Here is a 26,420-nt window from a genome sequence, read left to right as displayed (position 1 = left end):
ATGCAAGAATTGGGCACCTAACATCTTCTAAAAATAGCTAACTAGGAGTTCCCATTGTGGCGCAGCAGAAACAAATCTGACTAGGAATGATGAGGTTGCGGGTTCGATCCCTGGCCTCACTCAGTGGGTTAAGGATCTGGTGTTGCCATGAGCTATGGTGTAGGTCGCAGATGGGGCTCGGATCTGAAGTTGCCAGCAGCTACAGCTCCAATTCGACCCCTAGACCCCTAGCCTGGGAACCTCCATATGCGCCCGGTGTAGCCCTAAAAAGCAAAAAACAAAAACAAACAAAAAAAAATCTGACTCTCTGAAGGCCTGTTCTGCCAGTTTTCCCAGAGCCCAGAGTGTCTCACTCCTGGTCTCCACCCTGAGCTCCACTCAGGGGGTGCTGAGGCTCAGCAGCTGCCGTGGCTCCTGGTTTAATCCATGTGGAGGCAGATGGGAGGTGCTAATCTCCAATTCACACACGAGACCCTTGCTCTGCCCCTCCGAGGAGTTCCCCAGTGGCTCAGGGGGGCAAGGATCCAGCACTGTCACTGCTGTGGCCCAAGAATTTCCATATGCTGCAGGCCCGACCAAAACTGAAACCAAAACCAAACTGCCCCTCCACCCTCTAGTCAAGCCCAGCGCCCATGTGGCTCAGAGATGGGGTGACACACCTCTCAGTTCACCTGTTGGCCTGGTGCTGAAAACGACCTGGACCTTGTGGGGCTCCTGGACACACAAGCTTTTCTGTGTCCCCCATTTCTTGCTTTTAGGGAATAAGCTTCCGCCTCCAGGGCCCTCCCTGCTCCAAAGGCCAGGTTCAAATAACTGCTCATTCGAGAATGGAGCGGATGCAGAGACCAGGGAGGAAGCCTCCAAAACAACAGTGCAGCCGTGGGGCAGGGTCCTGATTCCTCCTCAAAAATACGCACAACAAGATCGGCCGCACCCAGGACATATGGAGGTTCCCAGGCTAGGGGTCGAATCGGAGCTATAGCTGCTGGCCTACACCACAGCCACAGCCACAGCAGCACGGGATCCTCGACCCACTGAGTGAAGCCTCGTGGATACTAGTTGGGTTCGTAACCTGCTGAGCCACAACTGGGACTCCCTGTCTGCCTTTGGTCTACAGTTTGTCTATAGAAAACCTTTAGTTAAAGAATCAATTTAATCAGAGAAGTGAGAAAATACGGAGAAAAAAGGAAAACCATCCAGCAAGACAGAATAATCACTGCTTGCCCATTCGCCAAAGTGAGGACCTCTCATTCTTCCTCAAGCGCTATGGCTACTCCCGAGCCACGTCCTCGGAGCTGTTTTGCTGGTGCCGAAGCCCCTGCCAGGTGGAAGACACTGACTGTATGTTGCCCACAAGCGCGTAGACCCCAGACTTGTTGGAACCAGAACGCTGATGCGCTGACTCTGTCACATCGCCCCCATCCAATCAGGAAAAGGTCCATGAGCTGATCACGCCCTGCTCCTCAAACACCAAGACTCCTGACTTTAGAGTGGAGGGGGCACAGTCCTTGACACACCAGCCTGCCCGAGTTCCCTCTTTGCCTGGCAATTAAAGCTACTGTTTCTGCTTCCTCCAACTCTTGTCTCCACGTTTCTGTGTGGCATCAGTGGACAGAGGCAGCAGCTGAGATTTCGGCAACAGACTGAGGTATCCCAGTGCTTCTCAAGCTTCAGCATCGCCGGGGGAGGCCTGTGTTTAACAAACACTGGTTGCTGGGCCACTCCAGAGTCTTTGAGTCCATAGGTTTTGGGGGTAGAGCCCTCCAGATTGACCTTTTCACAAGATCCCAGGTGATCTGGTTCTTATGGGGTATTTTGGTTTTGTTTTTTTTTACTTTTTTGGTCACACCTTGGCATATGGAATTCCTGGGCCGAGGATCAGATCTGAGCTGCAGTCGCAACCTAAGCCCTAAGCTGAAGCCAAGGCAACACCAGATCCTTAACTCACTGTGCCAGGCTGGGGATCGAACTTGCATCCTAGCGCTCCCAAGATGCCACGAATACTGTTGTACCACAGTGGGAACTCCTGGTTTTGTTTGGATTATTTTTTTTGCTTTTTAAGGCCATATCTGCGGCATATGGAAGTTCCCAAGCTAGGGGTCGAATTGGAGATGCAGCTGCCAGCTATGCCACAGCCACAGCAGTACCAGATACTTAACCCACTGAGTGAGGCCAAGGATGGAACCTGCATCTTCTTGAATACTCGTTGGGTTCCTTATTGCTGAGCCACAATGGGAACTCCATGTTTTTGTTTTTTATTTTTATTTTTATGTTTTTTTTTTCCACTGTACAGCATGGGGACCAAGTTCCTCTTACATGTATACATTTTTTCCCCCACCGTTTGTTCTGTTGCAATATGAGTATCTAGACATAGTTCTCAATGCTACTCAGCAGGATCTCCTTGTAAATCTATTCCAAGTTGTGTCTGATAAGCCCAAGCTCCCGATCCCTCCCACTCCCTCCCTCTCCCATCAGGCAGCCACAAGTCTCTTCTCCCAGTCCATGATTTTCTTTTCTGTGGAGATGTTCATTTGTGCTGGATATTACATTCCAGTTATAAGTGATATCATGTGGTATTTGTCTTTGTCTTTCTGGCTCATTTCACTCAGTACGAGAGTCTCTAGTTCCATCCATTATTTTATATTTTTTGTCTTTTCTAGGGCCACACCTGCGGCATATGGAGGTTCCCAGGCTAGGGGTCTAATCGGAGCTGTAGCCACCGGCCTACACCACAGCTACAGCCACGCCGATCCTTAACCCACCGAGCAAGGCCAGGGATTGAACCTGCAACCTCATGGTTCCTAGTTGGATTTGTTAACCACTGAGCCATGACAGGAACTCCGTTTTTAACTGAAGTATAGCTATATAACAGTATAGAAATTTCACAGTGATTCACAGTTTTTAAAGGTTAGGCTCCATTTTTAGTTATTAGAAAACGTTGGCTATATTCCCTGTATTGTACAATATATCCCTGGAGCTGATTTATTCCACTGGTTCTCACGTTTTGAGAAGCACTGAGGTGACCCCCTCTTTGATGGGGGCCCTGGAGACGCTGCCTAGGGCTGAGGAAGGACATGGGACTCTAGGAACACAAGCCTTGCTGGTGCTGCCGGAGGACTCCTCAGTGTCCAGCTCAGGAAAAGGGTCATTCTGAGTCCCCACAAAACCTGTGCTGTGAAAGCCCTTTGAGGAGTTCCCTGGTGGCCCAGCCAGGTAAGGATCTGGCATCGTCACTGCTGGGGCTTGGGTTCGATCCCTGGCCCAGGAACTTCCACAAGCCTCAGGTGTGACCAAGGAGAAAAAGAAAGAAGAGAAAACCCTTTGTAGACAGAGAGGTGAGATTCGTTGTCCTCTCCGTCTACAAGTTATGGGGCCGCGAATCTGAAGTTACAAAATGTGCCTTTTGGATTTCCTGTCATGGCTCACCGGAAATGAATCTGACTAGTACCCATGAGGACAGAGGTTTGATCCCTGGCCTCTCTCAGTGGGTCAAGGCTCTGGCGTTGCCGTGAGCTGTGGTGTAGGCTGCAGATGCGGCTTGGCCAGTGGCTACATCTCCGATTTGACCCCTAGCCTGGGAACCTCCACATGCTGCGAGTGCAGCCCTAAAAAGACCAAAAAAAAAAAAAAAGTGCTTTTTTTCTCCTAAAATAATCATGGCTGTTACCCAAGGATCACGCCTACGTCCGGACCCCAGGATGCTTCTTGCAATGCAGACGTTGTAGACCTGGAGGCTGGCTTCAGGCCCATAACCACATTTACCTTCATTTCTTGTTTTTTCCAGCCACACCCAAAGCAGATGGAAGTTCCAGGCCAGAGATGGAATCTATGCCACTGCTGATCTTTAACCCACTGTCGGGGGTTGGAATTGAACGGGCACCTCAGCAGCGACCCAAGCTGCTGCAGAGACAACTCTGGATGCTTAACCTGCCGCGCACAGTGGGAACTCCGACGTTTACACTTGAAATATACCTTTGGCGATTCTCCAGTATCCCCAAGGAGTTTGAGACCCAACTTATGTTGAGGAGTGAGCGATGAAAAAAAGCAATTTTTCATTTTTCTGGTTTGCTGCTGGCCCACTGAGATCTCCCTCTCCCCATACCCCCAGTCTCCTTGCTGCCAGCAGTGCGGGAGGAACCTCACTTTTCTGGAAGGCCACAGCTTGCCAGCCTCACTTTTCCAGAAGAATGCTGCTGGGTTGCCAGGCTCCCAGCTGCACGCACGCGGGCGCCACCTCCTGGCCAGATGATTTTGTCACTTTCTCTCTGGTCGGGTTAATCTGATCCTCCCACCTAGGTGTTCAACACATTTTTCATGTCAGGGAAACCTGTTCTCTTGCATCTGTGAAGTCTGAATGTCTCTTTAAATGTCTCAATTACTTGTGATGTGACCGTTTCCGTGTTCTAAAATGAGTCATCTGGAAAGAGGTTCAGGCGTTTAGTTTGCAAAAGTGAAATGCAGATTGGCTGGCTCTCTTCTTCCAAGGGTGGAGTCCTTGCTTCAAAAGTGCCCCATCTGCCAGGGTGTGGCTCCTAACAGTTAGCTGTGGGCCCTGGAGGGCGTCTGAGGTGTGCACCCGTGGGCAGTTTCCTTCCGTGGCTCAGTTCAGTAGAATGCGGTTTCTGTGTTCACCTAGCATGTCTTGCAGAAAAAGTGGTGCATGAGTAAATGGGACATTCCCGTTCGGCTCAGCTAGTTCTCTAGGGTAGCAACTGCACTGGCACAAACTCACGCTCTCTTCCAGCAAAACTGACTGTACTGCTGTTAAGACCATAATGCATCATTGAGAAAGCAGTCATATGAAATGCCTCTGAAATAAATTGTAAAGTGAAAAAAAAAAAAAAAAAACGGTGCAAGAAAAAAGTGCCACATTTCAGTAGGCTGGTGGAGAAAAGTGTGAATTCAGGAAACCTAACAACTTGAGACTTTGAGTCTTCTTTTTTATTTTTATTTATTCACTTTTTTTATTCAGGGCCGCACTCACAGCATATAGAGGTTCTCAGGCTAGGGGTCTAATCGGAGCCATAGCCGCTGGCCTACACCACAGCCACAGCAATGCCAGATCCGAGCTGAATCTGTGACCTACACAACAGCTCACGGCAACGCCAGATCCTTAACCCACGAGCAAGGCCAGGGATCGAACCCGCATCCTCATGGATTCTGGTCGGGTTTGTTACTGCTGAGCCAAACTGGGAAGCCCTGAGTCTTCTTTTCTATATTTACAGCTGCGCCTGGGGCACATGGAAGTTCCTGGGCCAGGGTTTGAATCCGGGCCTACACCAAGGCCCCAGCAATGCTGATCCAAGCTCCACCTGAGACCTGCACCACTGCTCACAGCAATGCTGGATGCTCAACCCACTGAGCGAGGCCAGGGATAGAACCTACACCCTCACAGAGACAGTGTCAGGTCCTTAACCCACTAAGCCACAATGGGAACTCCCTCTCTGAGTTTGCTGTTGATTGTCTGTATCCCAGCATCCCGGAACGGGCAAATGCTGAAAGCTGCTCTTCCCACCTGTGTGCACACCGGGGACTTCCCAAGACATCATCACCTCCCCAAAAAGACACCGTGCACCCCCGAAGAACTCACGCCACAGTCCCTGGTCTTTCCAGGCCCTGGCAGCTACTCATCTACTTTTGGCCTCTCCGGAGTTGCCTATTCCAGACATTTCATATAAATTAATATTTCTCATCAATTCTTTGAACCTTCTTTACTCTTCCCTGTGTATCTCATTTGTTCCTCATTTCCAGCCTCTCCTCTTCCCTGGGAAGTGCCTCAGCCTCCCTGCTGTAAAACATGACACTGTGTTATCTTTCCTCGGAATATTTGCACTTTAAACCTACATGAATGTGGAAAGCGTGAGGCTAAGAGAATTTTTGTTGTTGTTGTTTTTTGTTTTTTTAGGGCCGCACTCCTGGCACATGGAGGTTCCCAGGCTAGGGATCTAATCAGAGCCTACACCACAGCCACGTGGGATCCGAGCCGTGTCTGCGACGTACACCACAGCTCACGGCAATGCCAGATCCTTAACCCACTGAGTGAGGCCAGGGATGGAACCCACAACCTCATGGTTCCTAGCTGGATTCGTTTCTGCTGCACCATGATGGGAACTCAAAAAAAAAAAAAATTGAAACATTAAGTCTGTGAATCATTATATCTGGGACTGGCTGTGACCACCCCCCAACTTGGGTCAGACTCAGAGTCACCTGGAAAGTTTCATGAAATGCAGATTCCAGCTCCCACCAGGGAAGTGTCATCTAAGGTGTCTTAGGTGCGGCTTCTACGCAAGTCTTTGTGTGCATGCGCACTGGTGAGCACCCTGGGGCAGGGCTGGGAAAAGAGTCAGGGCAAGCCTGGGGGGCACAGCATTTGGGGATGCATGTGGTTTGTCCCGTAGCCTCACCCCAGTCAGGGCCCCGATCTGAGGGGTCCTCAAGGTGGGTCTTTCCAGGGAGTTGGAATGGGTAGGGATGCAGCAGGATGGTTACACAGGGAGTTGTAGGGAGTCCCAGTAGGGGACCCCGGAGAGAGAGGGAAGCCCAGGGAACCTTGGGAGCCACTGTAAGTTAATAACGCTCCAGAGAGCCAGCGGAAGGAAGCAGCTTGCTTAAAACCACAAATAAAAGCACGAGATATGCCTCAGGTAATTCCCCTTAGGGCCAAGGACAGGAGTTCAAGGACGGCCCTTCTGCTGGCTTGAATCAGCACCTGGTCAGTCCTGGTTTGACCTCGCAGGGTCAGATACTCTCTCACCAGATACTAAAGAGGAAGAGGCGGTCTTGCCTCACCCCTGCTCCCCTTGGATTATAAAAATGTAGCCCACCTGTCCTCGGGGCAGAGCCTCCTTAGCTGCCTGCTTGTATCTCGCACAAGCGCCTGCTCTTAATAAATCTATTTCTATCACTTTGCCTCTCGCTGAATTCCTTCTGTGCTGAGACACAAAGCACCTGAATCTTAGTAAGTCCAGACATCGGGTGAGTGATCCTAATTTAAAAACCGTGGGGAGTTCCCGCCATGGCGCAGCAGAAATGAACCCGACTAGGAACCATGAGGCTGCAGGTTCGATCCCTGGCCTCAGTCAGTGGGTTAAGCATCTGGAGTTGCAGTAAGCTCCGGTGTAGGTCGCAGATGCGGCTTGGATCTGGCGTTGTGGTGGCTTTGGTGGAGGCCGGCGGCTACAGCTCCAATTAGACCCCTAGCCTGGGAACCTCCATATGCTGCAGGTGTGGCCCCAAAAAGACAAAAAATAAAACAAATAAAAACCGTGGGTTGAAGTCCCAATCAGGGTTTAAGCTGGGTTCAAGCCATAGGTGTTGCCAGTTTCAGAACAAGTGGCCAAGGTCAGAAAAATACAGGTTATACCTAAAAGGGCACCTGGCTTACACAACAAAGCAACTCTATGAGTTTTCACTGTCGTCTTTTTTTTTTTTTTTTTTTTCATTTTTGGTTGCCCTGCAGCATATGGAGTTCCCTGGGCCAGAGGTCAGAACTGAGCCGCAGCTGCAGCAATGCTGGATCCTTTAACCTACTGCGCCCCGCTGGGGATGGGACCTGCATCCTGGCACTGTAGAAACACAACCAATCAAGTTGCATCACAGCAGGAACTCGTGTTATCTCTTAAAAACGTGTATCTTTAAAAGTCATAGGCACAAGACAATGTTTCCACCTAAATATCAGGCCTAGAGATGTCCAAGAACTATTCATAATTAGTTTTCTCAAAGGTGGGGTCGAGCTGCATCTGCGGCCTACGCCAAAGCTCACAGCAACATTAGATCCTTACTCCACTGAGTGAGGCCAGGGATTGAACCCGCATCTTCATAGACACTCGTCGGGTTCATTAACCACTGAGCCATGATGGGAACTCCTCAAATGGATGCTTCCTAAGATGCTATATTAGTTGCCTAGTGCTGCTGTAACAAAGTACCACAAATGAGGTGGCTTAGAACAGCTCTTCTCTCCAAGTGCTGGAGGCCAGAAGTCTGAAAGCAAAATGTTGGCAGGGCTGTGCTGCTCTGAAACCTGCAGGGGAGAATCCTCTCTTGCTTCTTCTAGCTTCTGCTGGTTATTGGCCATCCTTGGCCTCCCTCACCTTGAGGTTTCATCACTCCAGTCTCTGCCCTCACAGTCTCACGACCTTCTTCTCTCCGGGTCTGTGTCTCTGTCTCCAAATCACCCTCTCATGAGAAGACCTACCCGAACCCAGTTGGACCTCATCTGCACTTGTTTACATCTGCAAAGACCCTGTTTCCAAACGAGGTCGCCTTCACAGGTTATGGATGGACATGAATTGGAGGGGATGCTATTCAAACTAGTACAGACGCGTTAGTCAATCGTTCAGCTCCTGTGCCTGATTTGGCAGCGCGAACACTAACATCGGAACAATGCAGAGAAGATGAGCATGGCCCCTGTGCAAAACTGATGCACAAATTCATGACACGTTCCATGTCTTTCAAATACCACATAACAACACTTATATGTAGAATCGAAAATATGGCAAAAATGAGCTTATCAATGAAATGGACTCACAGACATAGAGAACAAATTTGTAGTTGCCAAGGGGGAGGGGGGAAAGAGAGATGGATTGGAAGTTTGGGATTAGCAGATGCAAACTACTACGTATACAGAATGGATAGACCAAAAACAGACAAAGACAATACCAAAAAAGAAGCTTATCAGCCAATATCGTTGATGAATATAGATGCGAAAATTCTCAACAAAATATTAACAAACCAAACAATACATAAAAAAGACCATGCAAGAGTCTGGCTGTGGTGCAGTGGGTTGAGAATCTGACTGCATCAGCTGGGGTCACTGTGGAGGCATGGGTTTGGCCCCTGGCCTGAGGCAGTGGGTTAAAGGATCTGATGTTGCCATGGCTGTGGCCATAAAATTAAAAAAAAAAAAAGACCACCATACACCTCAACCAAGTTAGATTCATCCCAGGGTCACAAGGACGGTTCAACGTATGCAAATCAATCCATGTGATACGCCACAACAAAAGGAAAGGAAAAAACCACATGATCACCTCAACAGAGGCACTAACAGCATTTGACAAAATTCAGCATCCATTCATGATAAAAACTCTTACCACAGTGGGTATAAAGGAAGCATCTCAACGTCATAAACGGCATTTATGACAAACCCACAGCCAATGTAATACCCAATGGAGAAAAGCTGAAAGCCTTCCCATTAAAATCTGGAACAAGACAAGGATGGGTATTCTCACAACTCCAATCCAATCGGAGCTATGGCTGCCAGCCTATGCCACAGCCACAGCTACATCAGATCTGAGCTAAGTCTGCCATCTACACCACAGTTTACGGCAACACCAGATCCTTAACCCACTGAATGGGGCCAGGGATTGAACCTACAACTTCATGGTTCCTAGCCGGATTCGTTTCCGCTGAGCCACGACAGGAACTCCTCAACACTCTTTTATTCAACATAGTATTGGAAGTCCTGGCCACAGCAATCAGACTAGAGAAAGAAAATGTATCCAACTTGGAAGGAAAGAGGTAAAACTGTCACTCTATGCAGAGGACATGATACTATACCTATAGAAAACCCTAAGGACTCCACCCCAAACTACTCGGTCAGATAAATAAATTCAGCAAAGTAGCAGGAGATGAGATTAACATTCAGAAATCAGTTGCATTTTTGTATTCTAACAATGAAATATCATAAAGGGAATGTAAACCAAAAAAATTCCTTTAAAAACTACATCAAAAAGGTAAATAAGTAAAATACTTAGAGGAATAAACCAGACCAAGGAGGTGAAAGACTTACATGCTGAGAACTATAAAATATTAATAAAGGAAACTGGAGATGATTTAAAGATACGGGAAAATATCCCATGCTCTTGGATTGGAGGAACTAAAATGGTTAAAATGGCCATACTACCCAAAGCAATTGACAGATTCCTATCCCATTACCCAGGACATTTTTCACAAACTAGAACAAATAATCCTAAAATTTATATGGAATCATATAAGATCCAGAATTGCCAAGGCAATGCTGAGGGGGAAAAAAAAAAAACAAGCAGGAGGCATAACTCTCCCAGACTTCAAACAACATTACACACCTACGGCGATCAAGACAGGGCGGTACTGGTACAAAAAGACACGTGGATCAATGGAACAGAACGGAGAGCCCAGAAATAAACCCACACGCTATGGTCAATTAAGCTTTGACAAAGAAGGCAAGAATATACAATGCAGGAGTTCCCATCGTGGCGCAGCAGAAACGAATCCCACTAGGAACCACGAGGTTTCGGGTTCGATCCCTGGCCTTGCTCGGTGGGTTAAGGATCCGGCGTTGCCATGAGCTGTGGCTAGGTCGCAGATGAAGCTTGAATCCCGAGTTGCTGTGGCTGTGGTGTAGCCCAGCAGCAACAGCTCCAATCAGACCCCTAGCCTGGGAACCTCCACGTGCCCGGCTGGACAGCTGCATGCAGATGAGTGAAGTCAGAACACTCCTTCACATCCCACACAAACATCGAGGCCAAATGGCTTAAAGACCCAAACACAAGACAGGACATCATAAAACTCCCAGAGGAGAACGCAGGCAAAACACCGTCTGGCATAAATTGTACCAATGTTTTCTTAGGTCAGTATCCCAAGGCAATACAGATGAAACCAAAAGTAAACAAATGGGACCTAATCAAACTTAAAAGCTCTTGTACAACAAAGGAAGACATAAGAAAAAGATGACCTACGGGAGTTCCTGCTGTGGCTCAGTGGGTTAAGGACCCAGCTAGTATCCATAAGGATGTGGTTTGATCCTTGGCCTCACTCAGTGGGTTAAGGAGCCAGCGCTGCCGCAAGCTCCGGTGTAGGGTGAAGATGCAGTTTGGACCCCACATTGCTGTGGCTGTGGTGTAGGCCAGCAGCTGCAGCTCTGATTCGATCCCTAGCCTGGAAGTTCCATATGCTACAGATGTGGCCCCTCAAAAAGGAGACAAAAAGGAAAAGAAAGAAAAAAAAAAAAGACGACCTATGGACAGGGAAAAAATATTTGCAAATGATGTGACCAACAAGGGCTTAGTCTCCAAAATATGCAAACAGCTCACACAATTCAATAGCAAAAAACAACCCAATTGAAAAGATATAAATAAACATTTTTCCAAAAACATACAGACGGCCAACAGGCACATGAAAAGATGCTCAACATTACTATTAGACAGACACAAATCCAAACCATAATGAGACACTACCTCACACTGGTCAGAATGACCATCATTAAGAAATCTACGGGAGTTCCCACCATGGTGCGGTGGGTTAAGAATCTGACTGCAGCAGCTCAGGTGCAGGTTTGATCCTCAGCCGGCACAGTGGGTTAAAAGATCTGTGTAGACTGCAGTATGGCTCGAATCGGATCCCCAGCCTGGGAACTTCCATATGCCACAAGTGAGGCCATAATTTTTTTTTAAAATCTAAAATAATAAATATTGGAGAGGGTGTGCAGAAAAGGGAACCCTCTTACACTGCTGGTGGGAACATAAATTGGTGCAGCCACTATGGAGAACAGTATGGGGGTTCCTTTAAAAACTAAAAATAGAGCTGTCACATGATCTAGCAACCCCACTCCTGGGCATTTACTCAGACAAAACTCTAATTAAGAAAGATACATGCACCACTATGTTCACAGAAGCACTATCCACAATATCCAAGACATGGAAACCGCCTCAATGTCCATCAGCAGATGACTAGATTAAGATGTGGTGTGTGTATATATAAACAGTGGAATACTACTCAGCCATAAAAAGGAATGAAGTAATACCATTTGCAGCAGCATAGTGGGAACTAGAGATTATACTAAGCAAAGGAAGTCAGAAAGAGAAAGATAAACACCGTATGACAGTACATATGTGGAATCTAAAGTGTGACACAAATAAACATGTCTACCAAGCAGACTCAGACATAAAGAATAGACTTGAAGTTGCCAAGGGGACAGGGCGGTGGTAGAGGGAAGGACTGGGAGTTCGGGATGAGCAGATGCCACCCAGTATACATCGTATGGACACACACCAGGGTCCTATTGTTAGCACAGGGAACGCTATTCAATACCATTCAATAAACCAAACAGAAGAATACGAAAAAGAACATACTATCTACAACTGAATTTGCTGTACAACAGAAATTAACACAACACTGTGAATTAAGTATATGTCATTAAATAAATTTTACTAAAGTTGTTCACTTTTGGTATTTCATTTGATTTGTCTTCACCTGGCTCCAAATAAGGAAGGTCTTCTGTAAGGCTTTTATTTTATTTTATTTTTTGTCTTTTTAGGGCTGCACCCGAGGTATATGGAGGTTCGAGGCTAGGGGTTGAATTGGAGCTGTAGCCGCCGGCCTACGCCAGGGCCACAGCAACTCAGGATCCGAGCCACGTCTGCAACCTACACCACAGCTCATGGCAACGCCGGATCCTCAACCCACTGAGCAAGGGCAGGGACCGAACCCGCACCCTCATGATTCCTCGTCAGATTCATTAACCACTGAGCCATGACAGGAACTCCTTCTGTAAGGCTTTTGGTGGACGTTGCCAAACATCTAGCAACAATTTAAAAGATCAGAAGAGACTATTCCCACCGGTGAAGTGGCACATCAAATAAATGACCCACGTGCTCTGCTCCGTACAGTCGTGCACTTTTACAGGGAGCATCCTTTCCCCAGCTGCCTGCCAATGTATGAGACAGTCCACTACAAAGGATGTTCTATTTCAAGGAAAGTCGGGAAAAATAAATAAAGCTCCTGCTGTTAACTTGAATCGGGAAAGGAATGAAGGATGTTTTACAAAGTTAGTGAAGAAATGAGATAAGGGACAGGGACCAAATTGATGAATTTTTATTTTGAGCAAAATAACATGGAATCACCTTGTTTGGGAGCCTAAGGGATCATCAGGTTCATCTCACTTGAGCCCCAGGGAGGCTACGTGATTTTCCCAAGGTCACACAGTTCATCGATCACTTAAAAAAATAATTATTGATCACCTACTATCTGTAAATCTCTAGGCTGGGTGTGCAGGGGCCAGAACAGGACACGTGACTCTAGATTCCTGGTCTCTCAGCACCAATCAAAGCAGTGGGACCAAACCACTAGCCGTCAGTGGCTTCTCTATCCTCACACACTTTTATCTAGGACTTCAAGTACAGTATATGGAGGTTCCCAGGCTAGGGGTCGAATCAGAGCTACAGCAGCCGGCCTACCCCACAGCCACAGCCGTGCCACATCTGGAGCCACGTCTGTAACCTACACCACAGCTCGAGGCAAAGCCAGATCCTTAACCCACTGAGCCAGGCCAGGGATGGAACCTGCATCTCCATGGATACTAGTCGGGGGGGGTGGTTTTCCCCCCGATGAGCCGCAATAGGAACTCCTCCGTGCACTTTTTTTAAAAATAGAAAGCTGGTATCGCTTAAGAATGTTCTCGATAAAGCACTTAAAAAGTCATTACTTTCATCAAATCTTTGATCATTACATACACAGCTCCTCTGCATCCTCTGTATGAAATAAATCGGCACGAAGCACTTTTGCTGCCTACTGAAGTTACCCAGGAAAAGCACCTGAGCTACTGCTTGAGTTGCAAACTGAGTTGCATTTTTCATGGAATGCCATTTTTCCTTGAAAGAACTCCCCCCAAACCAAAGTCACATTTGAGTATTTGGCAGGCATTTCCTCAAAAATGAAGAGCCCTGAGAGCATGTTGCCAGTGATAAAACTTGAGCCTTCGGGGAGTTCCCATTGTGGCTTGTTGGGTTACGAACCGGACTAGTATCCATGAGGATGTGGGTTCAATCCCTGGCCCTGATCAGTGGGTTAAGAAGCTGTGGTGTAGGTCATGGGCACAGCTCAGATCTTAAAGAAATAAAATAAAAATTGAGCCTTCAGTGACAATTAGAACTTTGGAAAACTTGTGCCCACCACCATGAGGGTGACAGTTTCCCAGTATTTAAAGCCTTTCCCGATAAGATCTATAGTCACATATTAACAAAGGTGATTTCTTTACCTTTGTCTTTTTAGGGCCGCACTTGAGGCACATGGAAGTTCCCAGGCTAAGGGTCCAGTAGGAGCTGCAGCTGCCAGCCTACACCACAGCCACAGCAACTGGGGATCCGAACTGCGTCTGTGACCTCCACACAGCTCGAGGCAATGCTGGACCCTTAACCCACGGAGCGAGCCCGGGATCAAACCCACATCCTCATGGATACTAGCTGTGTTTGCTACCACTGAGCCACAACAGGAACTCACAAAAGAAAAGTGATATCTTTTCTTTCTTTTCTTTTTTTGTCTCTTTGCCATTTCTTGGGCTGCTCCCGAGGCATATGGAGGTTCCCAGGCTAGGGGTCGAATTGGAGCTGCAGCCGCCGGCCTGCGCCAGAGCCACAGCAACGCTGGATCTGAGCCCAGTCTGCAACCTACACCACAGCTCAACAGCAACGCCGGATCCTTAACCCACTGAGCAAGGGCAGGGACCGAACCCGCAACCTCATGGTTCCTAGTCGGATTCGTTAACCACTGCGCCACGACGGGAACTCCTGATTTCTTTTATATTAATTACATAATAAATGCGTCAACGTTTGTAAGATTTGATTAACTCAGTTATTCTCCGAAATGATCGAGGCATGATGTTAAAAAACCATGAAGAGGTGAAGATCTAGTCAAAGGGCAGGATGGATTTTAATGTAGCAGAGAATGAAAAGTTCACTGACGGGGTTTGAGATTACACACTGCAACTTAGGATGGGGATATCCAACAATAGCCACAATTAAATAAAAAGCGTCTGAAACCAAAATATTCCTCCCCTTTCTTGTTAGTTTTGGCCACGGCCTGGCATATGGAAGTTCCAAGGCCAGGGATGGAACCCACTCCACAGCAGTGACCCAAGTCTCTGCAGTCAGGCCAGGTCCTTAACTCACTGTGCCACCAGGGAACTCCCCCTTTCTAACCACTTAAGTGAGGATTTTCTTCAAACCCTTTTAACCAGAACAAGGCATTGCAATAGAACTACAGAAGAAGGAAATAAGAGACACACCACAGGGGTTTGAAGAATTCTGTTAGTCACATAATGAGGCTTTCTGGGAAGAGAAGCACAGGCTCAGAAGAAGGTCCAAAAACAGCTTAAGAAAGCAGGGTGAGGCGTTCCCGTCATGGTGCAGCGGAAAGGAATCTGACTAGTTTCCATGAGGATGCGGGTTCGATCCCTGGCCTTGCTGTGGTGTGGGTTGCAGACGCAGCTCAGATCCCACGTTGCTGTGGTGTCGGCCAGCAGCTGTAGCTCCAGTTTGACCCCTAGCCCGGGACCTTCCATACACCATGGGCGTGACCCTAAAAAGCCAAAAAAGAAAAAGACAAAAGAAAAGCAAGCAGGAAGAGGGGTTGGAGCCTTACGGTCGTTGGGGGTGGGGGCCGGAGTGAGGGTTCCCTGACGAGGGCCAGATCCTGGTGGTCTGAACTGCTTGTTGGCGCAAAGGGAGGGGTGCCAAGCTTTGTGACCACCTTCAGCTGTGGGACAAGAGGGACAGGTGAGGGCAGGGAGAGGCTGAGATACGCCAACACCCAAAGAGCAAAATCAGGAGCAGACCCCCTTAAAATTCACCTGATATTTGACTGAGGACAGAGAGGCTGTGTTTCACTGAACTGAACGTGAACTTGTGACACATAAGCCCTGGTGGTATTCGACGACGTCCGTGGCCTGAGGCTGGCAGGGAAGCGGAAAGTTCTGTGCTAGGCCTTCAGAGCCCAGTGGTTCGTATTTTGCTACGTGAAATGCATTGGCTGCTATTAATAATGTTAGGAGTGCAGAGGAGCGAAGTGTCTTGGTGCCTCCTTATGTTGTGGCTTTAGTAGGTCCAGAGATATGAGTGACCTTGGTTTAGATTTTGAGTATCTGCGAGGCCACAGATTCCTCGATTTTTATGCATAAGGACGCAATGGTGGTTGAGGAATGGCTGCTGCCATTGGCGGGACCTGACGGCTGACCACTGCCGACGAATGACCCACGTGTCTACAAACATGTGCACCTGGGGCCGACCGGTGATCTGGAGCCAGTGCTGGGATGACTGCCCCAAGTCCAGCTAGTTGCGCTGATCCTTGTGGCCGGTCCTTAATGAGGGATGATCCTATAATGGGGTACAAAGTGGCAGCTCTCCCGCGAGCTCCGGCCTGCGTAAGGATGGCAATGCTGTCCGTCAACTGGTTAAACGCCCACTGCTACTCATGGAATTGACTCCGAGGCTCCCCACATAGCCAACGGGTCTAGAGGGGGCCAGGGGACCACTTCCAGCACGGCAGCATCTGGCAAAGGCTGAGAGATGCGTGACCCACGCACGGCTACTTGAAAGAGGGCCTCAAACCCATTGTCCAGGTCCCAAATGTCCCTTCTCAAAACTTACAACTTTGGTTGATTACATGTATAGCAGAGGCTTGAGGGGACTCAGCAAAAGCAGCATAAAGCAGTGCAGCTCAGGGTGGGACCCCGGTGGGACCCCCCGCAGCATGAACAACACAGCTCAAAGAGCACACCGGCCAGTAGGCAGCAGCGCAGAATGCAGGCTTGGCTTGGCAGCAGGCAAGAGAGCCAGTTTGCAAGCCAAAGCAAGAGAACAAAGACCCTTGGGTTCACCCTGCCTCTTTGAGGGTGATCACAACACTTAATAAATAAACTAATTGATTTTAAAATAAAAATGTAAATTCTCAATTTATTTATTGGCTGCACCTACGGCAAAGGGATATTCCCAGGCCAGGGATCGAATACAAGCCGAAGCTGCAAACTATGCCACAGCTGTGCCGATGCTGGATTCTTAAGTATGGCCAGGGATCAAACCCACATCCTCGTGGATACTAGCTAGGTTCTTAATCCACTGAGCCACAACGGCAAGAGCCCAAGGCCTCAAATTTTATAACTGGCAACAAATGCTGTCAATGGTCTTCATTCATTTTTGAGGAAAGGCCTGCCAAACATGTAAATGAGGAGTTCCTGCCATGGCGCCGCGGAAACAATCCGACAGGGAACCATGAGGTCGCAGGTTCAATCCCCAGCCTTGCTCAGTGGGTTAAGGATCTGGCGTTGCCATGAGCTGTGGTGTAGGCCAGCAGCTGTAGCTCCAATTGGACCCCTAGCCTGGGAACCTCCATATGCTGTGGGTGTAGGGTGCGGCCCTAAAAAGCAAAACAAAACCCTCAAATGTGACTTACCTTTAGCTTGGCAGGTGATCTTTCGAGTAAAAGCAGTGTTCCATGAAAAACGCAACTCGGTCCATGGGCACCTCAAACAATAGCCCCAGGGCTTTTCCGGAACAACTGCAGTATATGGAACAAAAGCGCTTTATACCTACTTATTTCACACACAGGATATTAAGGAGGTGTGTATGCAAAGGTCAAAGATTTGATAAAATTAATGTCTTCTTAGCACTCTCCCAAGAACTCTTTTTTTTTTTTTTTTTTCTTTTCATGGCTACACCAGCAGCATGTGGAAGTGCCCAGGCCAGGGGTAGAGTCAGAGCTGTAGCTCTGCACTACAGCCACAGCAACGAGGGATCTGAGCTGCATCTGCGCCGACCCTACACCACGGCTCACCACAAGGCCCAATCCCCAACTCACTGAATGAGACCAGGGATCGAACCCACGTCCTCATGGATTCCAGTTGGTTTCGTTGCTGCTGAGCCACAACGGGAATTCATATTAAGAACATTTTTAAATGATACTAGCTTTTTAAAAAAAGTGTGTGGAGATAAAGAATAAATTGACGGCTAGAGGTTTGGTTTGGAATTCCGAAAAGAGAAAAAAAATTCTTTCAGAGCATACTGATCTTCCAATCGCCTTCCTTCTAGATTTTTGCTAATCATAGGAAATTTGTTGCAAGTGAACTACTTCAGAGAAATAGGTGATGCTCAGTTGCATTTAAGGGCCACTCTAAAAAAATGGTTAAGACAAAAGAATCAATACCATGTATAAATAGGAAGCTTCATCATGATGCTCTTAGCTGCTGGAAAACTTAAGTTTGGCGTTGGCCTTTAATTGGTGAGAAAGAAACTCACTGTGTGAGTCAATTCCAAAGTGTCTCCAGTGTCCTAGGATTCCCTGACTGTTCACGGACTGCCTGCCACTATGTTGTTGCTTTGTTTGTTGTTGACGGCAAAACATATCCCTGACTTTTTTTAAAATCTGGAAGCAGAAGCACCCCAGGAAACATGCTGACAGATTTTAAGCCCTTCTGGATAGTTGTGGCAAAGGCGGGAGAGAAAGGGAATTCACGCATTAAGAAAGGCTGCTATGGCAGTTCCTGTCATGGCTCATCGGTAACGAACCCAGCAAGCATCCGCGAGGACGCAGGTTCGATCCCTGGCCTCGCTCAGAGGGTTGAGGACCCGGCGTTGCTGTGGCTGTGGCTGCAACTACAGTTGTGATTTGATCCCTAGCCTGGGAACTTCCATATCGTGTGGGTACGGCACTAAAATGATAAAAAAAAAAAAAAAAAAAAAAAGACAGACAGACTGCTATGGGCTTTGCACTATTTCTCAGGTACAGCCCTATTCTGAAGGTCAGGCAGCAGAAGACTGCTCGACCCCATCCTGCCTCTGCAGCAGACACCCCTGTAGGGCAGTGGTTTTCCCAGCGGGGTCCTAGGACCGGCAGTATCAGCATCACCTGGGAACTTACCAGGACTGTACCTCTTCAGGCTCTGCCCCAGACCTACTAAATCAGAAACTCTGTGCGTCAGGTCTGGCAACTGGTTTTTACAAGCCCCCCAGGTGATTCCGATGCAGCCGAATCTGAGAACCACCGCTTACAGGCTCACATGTCAAGACGTAAGGACATGCAACGCACACACAATATCTGGAGCAGGATCACAAAGGACATTTCTTTCCCACGTTTTTAATAAACTGCTTTAAACACAGTCACTTCCAGATATAGAGGGATGCTTTTTTAAATTACTGTTATTATTTTTATTTTGGGGTGTTTTTAGGGCCACACTGGCAGCATACAGAAGTTCCCAGGCTAAGGGTTGAATCAGAGCTGCAGCTGCAGGCCTACACCACGGCCACAGCAACGCCAGATCGTTAACCCACTGGGCAGGGCCAGGGATCGAACCTGTGTCCTCATGGATACCCGAGTCAGGTTCCTTACCACTGAGCCACAACAGCAACGGCTCACTCCTGCTTTTGTTTTGTTAGGAGTACACGCTAATACGGCTGTGGCCACACAGCAGGCCAACAAGTCAGAAGACGAGCTGCTGGGGTAAGGAACAGAGGCTACTCAGAAGGCCAGCAGACCGAGACGATGGTGGACTTGCGCCCCAAAGAACCGCCTTGCCTGAATGAGAATCCACATTCGTTCATTTTACGGCTGTGCCTTCAGAATAGGGACGTTCCCAGGCCAGGGTCTGAACCCACAGCTTCAACCCAGTACACGGGGTCTGAACCCACAGCTTCAACCCAGTACACGGGGCAGGCGATGGAACACACATCTGTGCAGCGACCCAAGCTGCTGCAGTCGGATTCTTAACCCACTGAACTCCTCGAATTCAAGCTTCTTTTCTATTAAAAGTGCAGGGAGTAGAGTTAAACATTTCCTGGTTCCCATCGGCCTCACAGTGGGGGGGGGGTAATTTCTTCCTGCCTGTGGTCACTCTCACTGGCCGGTCAGCCCATCCCCTGTGAGCTACACAAAGGTGGCTGAAGCCAGTGCTCCTTCCCTGGGAGGCAGGGATCCCAGGGATGGTGCAGTGTGAGGAGGTGAAGCCTACGGGCAGCATCCGTCCGGGATTCACGTGGAGCACAGAGCTCCGTCCCATCCCACTGTCAGATTTTATTTAAGTTATTCCTCTAACCAGAACACCTTCTTTTTCCACGTCCAGGCCCATCTGTTGGAACCTTGTTCGTTTTTCAAATTAAACCTGTTTGGGCGTTCCCTGGTGGCCCAGCAGTTAAAGGGTCCCGTGTGGTTCCTGCAGAGGTTGAGGTCACGGCTGTGGTGCGGGATCCGCCCCCGGCCACAGGTGAGCCAAAAACAAATAAATAAATAAGCCAAACCTTTCCAACATCTATTTCCTCTAAGAAATTTCTCCAGATTCATCCAATCCTTGGAAATGCAGTGTCTTTTTCTATAAAGAGTTGTGATTGTCAAACAAATTTTCAAACTAAAGGAAAGTCAGAAGCTGACACCTTTCTTTTGCTTTCTGTCAGCTCCAGCTCGGGCCTAAAGGTTCCCTCTCCCGGAAGGTGTTTACTTGAAATCAAGGATCAGAGATCAGGGGTTAGCAAACATGGCCCATGGCCTTTTTCTTTCTTTCTTTTCTCTCTTTTTTTTTTTTTTAGTCTCTTTTAGGCCACACCCAAGGCATATAGAGCTGTAGCTGCCGGCCTACACTACAGCCACAGCAACTCCAGATCCGAGCTGAGTCTGTGACCTACACCACAGCTCACGGCAACGCTGGATCCTTAACCCACTGAGCGAGGCTAGGGACCGAACCTGGGTCCTTATGGATGCCAGTCAGATGTGTTTCTGCTGAGCCACAATGGGAACTCCCCACAGCCTATTATTGACTGCCTTCTTAGAACCTTTTTACATTTTAAAATGTTTAGGAAAAAAAAAATCACAAGAAACACCAATGAAAAGTACCTGAAATTCAAATTTTCCTGTCCAAAAATAAGGGACTGCTGGAACAGGGCCTCGCCCATGCATTTACATCGTCCACGAGGGCTTTCTTGGCCCAAGGGTAAAGCTGAGTACTTGCAACAGAAACTGTAGGGCCTGCAAAGCCAAGATCATTACTGTCTGGCCTCTTTTGCAGAAAAAGTTTGCCATCTGTTACACTAGGTAACCTCATGTTGCAGGCTTTCACTTTATTTAAGGTTCTGCTCAAAGGTCATCTCATCAGAGGTCTTTCTGGGTCGCCCTACCTAAACGGAACCAGTGCCCCCCACCAGCTCTGCATCTTTAAGATGCCTTTTTTTTTTTTTGCAGCACTTAACTTCAGCTGATGTTAAACTCTTAGGTTTTACTGTAGATATCTCATCAGAATCCGGCTTCAGGAGGTCAGCCTTTGGGTTGGTTCTTTACCACGTGCTCAGAATGCTCTTCATAAACATTTAAACGAAAGAATAACTATCTGTAATAAGAGTGCCTCCTAAGACATTTCTTGGTGCTTAAACTATCTTATTTTTGGAGGGACATGGGGTCAATGAAGTGTAGTCTCCAGACTAAGTAAGAGTAACAGGAAATTAGAGATACTGTTTGCCCTAAAAAATAAATAAATAAATACATTGTGGATTTTTTTTTTTTTCCTTTTTATGGCCCCACCTGCAGCATATGGAAGTTCCCAGGGTAGGGGCGAATTGGAGCTGCAGCTGCTGACCTCCACCACAGGCACAGGGACGTGGGATCTGTGACCTACATCCTCACGTTTACAGTTGGGTTGTTTCCCCTGAGCCATGACAGGTGCTCCAGCTAGTCAGGTTCCTAACCCAGTGAGCCACAGCAGGAACTCCTGGAACAACGCTTTTGAAGGAATCAATCTGCCTTTCCCAAAGGCGGGTCTTCTTCCATAATTTGTCTGCACAAGACTTTTAAAAAGATAGCCTCGGAGTTCCTGTCATGGCTCAGTGGAAATGAATCTGACTAGCATCCATGAGGACGTAGGTTCGATTCCTGGCCTCACTCAGTGGGTTAAGAGTCCAGCATTGCCGGGAGCTGTGATGTAGGTTGCAGACAGGGCTCAGATCCCCCTGTTGCTGTGGCTGTGGTGTAGGCCAGGAGCTGTAGCTCTGACTGGACCCCTAGGCTGGGAACCTCCAAATGCCACAGGAGTGGCCCTAAAAAGCAAAAAAAAAAAAAAAAAAAAAAAAAAAAAAAAAAAGAAAAGAAAGAAAGAATGGATAGGGACTGACTTAAATGCCATTTTTTAAAATAGGCATTTCTAGTCTCAGCTGAGTGGAAAAATTTTAAAATTATGGAAAATAAAGAGGGGTAAATTCCTAGATCAAGGAATGATGGAACTTTTTGAGGTTTAGTGGCAAGGGGCATAAAATGTGTGTGCTTTCAAGTATTCTAAGCACTTAGGTTCTGAAAACACCCTTTGGATCTAAAACAAGAAATCAGTTTGTCCTGGTACAGACTTACCTGGGAGAAGTAACGTTCCTGGACTTAAAGTAATTGCCCAGCAGAAGAACTAACGCATTTCTCCAAAGACCTGCAGGTGGCCAACAGACCCATGGAAAGATGCTCGCCATCGCTAACGCTTAGAGAAATGCAAATCAAAACAACAATGAGGAGTTCCCTTCATGGCTCAAACCCGACAAGGATCCGTGAGGGTGCAGCTTCGATCCCTGACCTTGCTCAGTGGGTTAAGGATCCAGCGTTGCTGTGAGCTGTGGTGTAGGTCGCAGACATGCCTCGGATCTGGCCTTGCTGTGGCTGTGGTACAGGCCAGCAGCTAAAGCACCAATGCAACCCCTCACCTGGGAACTTCTATATGCCACGGTACACTGCAATGAGGTACCACTCACCCTAGTCAGAATGGCCATCAAGAAGTCTACAAATAACAAATGCTGGAGGGAGTCTGGAGAAAAGGGAACCCACCTACACTGCTGGTGGGAATGTAAATTGGTGCAGGCACTGTGGAAGATGGAAGGGGTTCCTCAAAAAGTTAAATATAGGATTACCACGTAATCCAGCAATCCCACTCCTGAGCATATATCCAGACAAATCTATAATTCAAAAAATTCATGCACCGCTATCTTCATAGCGGCACTATTCACAATAGCCAAGACACGGAAATAACCTGAATACCCATCGACAGAGGAATGGATAAAGAAAATGTGGTACATATATACAATGGAATATTACTCAGCCATAAAAAATGAAACAATCCCATTTGCAGCAACATGATGGACCTAGAAATCATACTAAGCAAAGGAAGTCAGAAAGAGAAAGACAAAGGCCATATAATATCACTTATACGTAGAATCTAAAATACGACACAAATGAACTTACCTATGAAACAGACTCAGACACCGAACAGACTTGTGGTTGTCGAGGAGAAGGGGGGTGGAGGAGGGATAGAGTGGGAGTTTACCAGACCAAACTATTATATATAGAATGGATAAAAAAAAGTTCTTACTCTATAGCACATGGGACTACACTCAATATCCTATGATAAACCATAATGGAAAATACATATTTTAAAAAAGAATGTGTATATATATATGTATGTATGTAGAGCTGAATCTCTTTGTTCGACATCAAAAATTAACACAACAGGGTAAGTCAACTACATTTCAATTTAAAAAAAGAAAGAAACCAGCCTGGTGTGAGTGAAACCATTTCCTGTCTTTAGGCAACAGGCTTCATTCAGCCTCCATGACCTCCCCTGAGTTCCAAAGGGTGGGATCAAGCAGTTGCTCATCAGAGATAAGAGGAGCAGAAAAGGGACAGCCAAGAAACAAAAGGGCAGCCTTGGGGCAGGTCCCGGTTCCTCCTCAAGGGATGCACAGAAGAGCAGCGGAGGTAAAACCCCCAGCAAATGAAAGACGCTGACTACCTGACAAAGCCTTCTTCACTCCAGGACCACCCGAACCAGTCCCAGGGCCACTCAACACCAACTTAGAAGAAGAATGAGAAAGAAAGAAAAAAGAAAAACACTGTAACAATAAATATGCCCGTGTAATTTACAACAAATGCAATAAAGTCCTAAAGGAAATTTTTAAAGGAAGAATGAAATTTGCTCTACCCTGATCCTTATCTGTGGCCCTGGTTCCCACTCCCAAACGATAAGACCATCTCCTATTCTCTCCCGGAGGAGGGCACAGTCTTTAGGGCATTAGTCGGCCGTGACCTCCTTTGCCTGGCAAAGCAATAAAAGCTGCTCATTCCTCCGCCTGCGTTTCTATTAGGCGCCGATGGACAGAGGCTGAGTTTTGGCAACAACAGAGCTGAGAGCAGGGGAACAAGACCGGCTGAAGATCTTCTGTGACAGCAAAATGTACAAGTGCACAATTAGAAGACACGTGAACAGGAACAAATCATCACCCCACACGGCGAGCCCTCCAGCTTCCAGGAAAGATGAAAACTGTCATTTGAAAAGGCAGAAAGGAGTTCCCGTCCTGGCCCAGCCATGAGCTGGGGTATAGGTGGCAGACTCGTTTCAGATCTGGCATTGCTGTGGCTCTGGTGTAGGCCGGCGGCTACAACTCCGATTAGATCCCTAGCCTGGGAACCTCCATATGCCGCAGGTGTGGCCCTAGAAAGCAAAAAATATATATATATTATTATTAGAAGAAAGAAAAGGCAGAAAAATGACAAGCTTCTCAGGATTTGTTTTTTTTTTTATAAGACACTGAGAGGAAAAATAGCACATAAGTTTGTTTGTTTGAAGATCACAATTTCAGAAGACCTGTGGCTTGGAACAAAGAAACCCTTGGGTTTATTTCCTTAGTAAAATGATTTCAAAGACATAATTTTTTTTTAGTACACCGTATGTTTTTCGAAAGCGGGAAGAATGGGTATTGGGCTGCATCTGCACAGCTCGAGGAGCAAAGAAAGACCGCGGAGTCCACGACAGAGACCTTTAGGGATTAATGGACGGGGAGCTTACCCGTCCGAGGCCCGGCCGGCGCTGCACCGCCCGCGGCGGAAGATGGGCGGGACCTTGCTTGGGGGGCGGGCGAGGGCCAGGTCTGGGCGGCATTGAAGTCGGATTGGCTCCTCAGCTGCCAGGGAAACCGGCAGAGGGGCACGCCCCTTACCGCCCCTTCGGATTGCGACGAGCTCTCGCTAGGGCCTTGGGGCTGGGGAGTGGGACGGTCAGGGCTGTGGGTGGGGGGTAGGGGAAGCAGGCCCCGGCCGAGTAGGTGACGCACAGAGAGCAAGAGAACAGCCGTCCTGAGTGCCATCTCCTGCTGCTGCGGGCAGCTGTTGTGAGAATGAATTACGTTCGAAAACAAAACAGAAGTGGTAGCTGGACCAGAGCATCTCTGCGCTGTGAATGAAAGAAGAGAGATTAAAATATTTGCTGCATGAAAATGAACACTTCGGTTGGAGGGTACCTGTGCTCTGGTCCTGAGAGATGTTTTCTTTGGCCGAGCTCAGTTTTGGTGCCGAAGTGAAGGTTGGACACCTATTAAGGGGAGAATGTATTGGGCATTTGTCGCTGTTGCTGCTGTTTTCATCTAGCTCTACTCTGTAGTAACAGTACCCCGATTTTGCTCTAGGGAACCACTCCTCCCACACGATGAGCCCACAAGCTCCAGGGGACCCTGAATCCACCCCGGCTCTTGGGGAGAAGTAGGTGATCCAGGCGAAGCTGACAGCGGTCATTGGTTCGAGGAAGAACACGCGAACCACGTCAGACCAATCAGGACATAAAGATTCTATTGCGAGAAATTGAGTTCACCCGGAGAGGCTTGGACCTATTCTTTCTCATTGGATGTGAATAAGAATAGAGCTACTGGAGTTCCTGCCCTGACTCGGCTTAATGAAGCTGACTAGGATCCATGAGGATGTGGGTTCCATCTCTGGCCTCATTCAGTGGGTTAAGGATCCAGGGTTGCCATGGTACAGGTCACAGATGCAGCTTGGATCCTACACGGCTGTGGCTGTGGTGTAGGCTGGCAGGTGCAGCTCCTATTCGACCCCCAGCCAAGGACCTTCCATATGCCAGGTGTGGCCCTAAAAAGATTTAAAAAATAGAGAGCTACTGCTATAATACATTCCTGGGACGAGACAGGGTGGGGGAAGGTTGCAAAATGTTATAACCGGCTGGAGAATTCAGTGATTGCAAAGAGACTAACAGAACACAATTCACATTCAGCAATTTATTTTCTCGTGAAAGGTGTTATTGGGACAATTAGTGAAATTTGAGTGAGATCTGTGGATTAGCTGACATTATATCAAGTTTAATATCTTGCCTTTTTTTTTTTTTTTTTAAAGCAATGCACCTACAGCATATGGAAGGTCCAGGGCTAGGGGTAGAATTGGAGCTGCAGTTTCAGGTTTATAGCACAGCCACAGCAACGCCAGAACCAAGCTGCAGCTGCTACCTATACCACAGCTCATGGCAATGCTAATCATGAACCCCTGAGCAAGGCCAGAGATTGAACCCGAATCCTCATGGAGACTGGTCGTGTTTGTTACCCACTGAGCCACAACGGGAACTCTGAGATTCTCATTTTTAGATGATACGCAGTGAAATATTTAGAGATAAACATCATCACATCAGCAACTCATCAACCATGATTCAAAAAAATGACATTATACACAAACACATGCAGGTAAGGTGTGTATAAAGTAGGGACAAGAAAAAGAATGACAAAACAAATGGGATGAAAAGTGAACAGCTGGGCAACCAGCTGAGGGGCGTGGTGCAAATAGGAAATATATTTGGTCTTTGCCATACTTCCTGGCACTGAGCCCTAAAA

At 47.6% G+C, this 26,420-nt stretch overlaps 1 protein-coding gene and 1 non-coding gene across 3 annotated transcripts in view; one reads left to right on the top strand and one right to left on the bottom strand.

The window, feature by feature from the left end:
* LOC125117659 (vegetative cell wall protein gp1-like) overlaps nt 1-24,956 on the bottom strand; it is a 36,620-nt gene extending 11,664 nt beyond the window's left edge. For both annotated transcript variants that reach the window (XR_007132675.1, XM_047763685.1), the window contains exon 1: nt 24,599-24,956. Coding sequence is in view for 1 of the 2 variants with exons in the window: in XM_047763685.1 (XP_047619641.1) it covers nt 24,599-24,896 (298 nt within the window). In the remaining variant the exon portion in view is untranslated. The remainder of the gene's footprint in view (nt 1-24,598) is intronic.
* On the top strand, nt 8,347-8,451 carry LOC125117841 (U6 spliceosomal RNA). Its single transcript, XR_007132746.1, has one exon. It is a non-coding gene; the product is annotated as a U6 spliceosomal RNA (small nuclear RNA).
* Nucleotides 24,957-26,420: the final 1,464 nt, after the last annotated feature.

Source organism: Phacochoerus africanus, chromosome 16 (genome assembly GCF_016906955.1).
Source record: "Phacochoerus africanus isolate WHEZ1 chromosome 16, ROS_Pafr_v1, whole genome shotgun sequence".
NCBI classification, from domain to species: Eukaryota; Metazoa; Chordata; class Mammalia; order Artiodactyla; family Suidae; genus Phacochoerus; species Phacochoerus africanus.
This window is presented reverse-complemented; position numbering and strand designations above follow the sequence as displayed.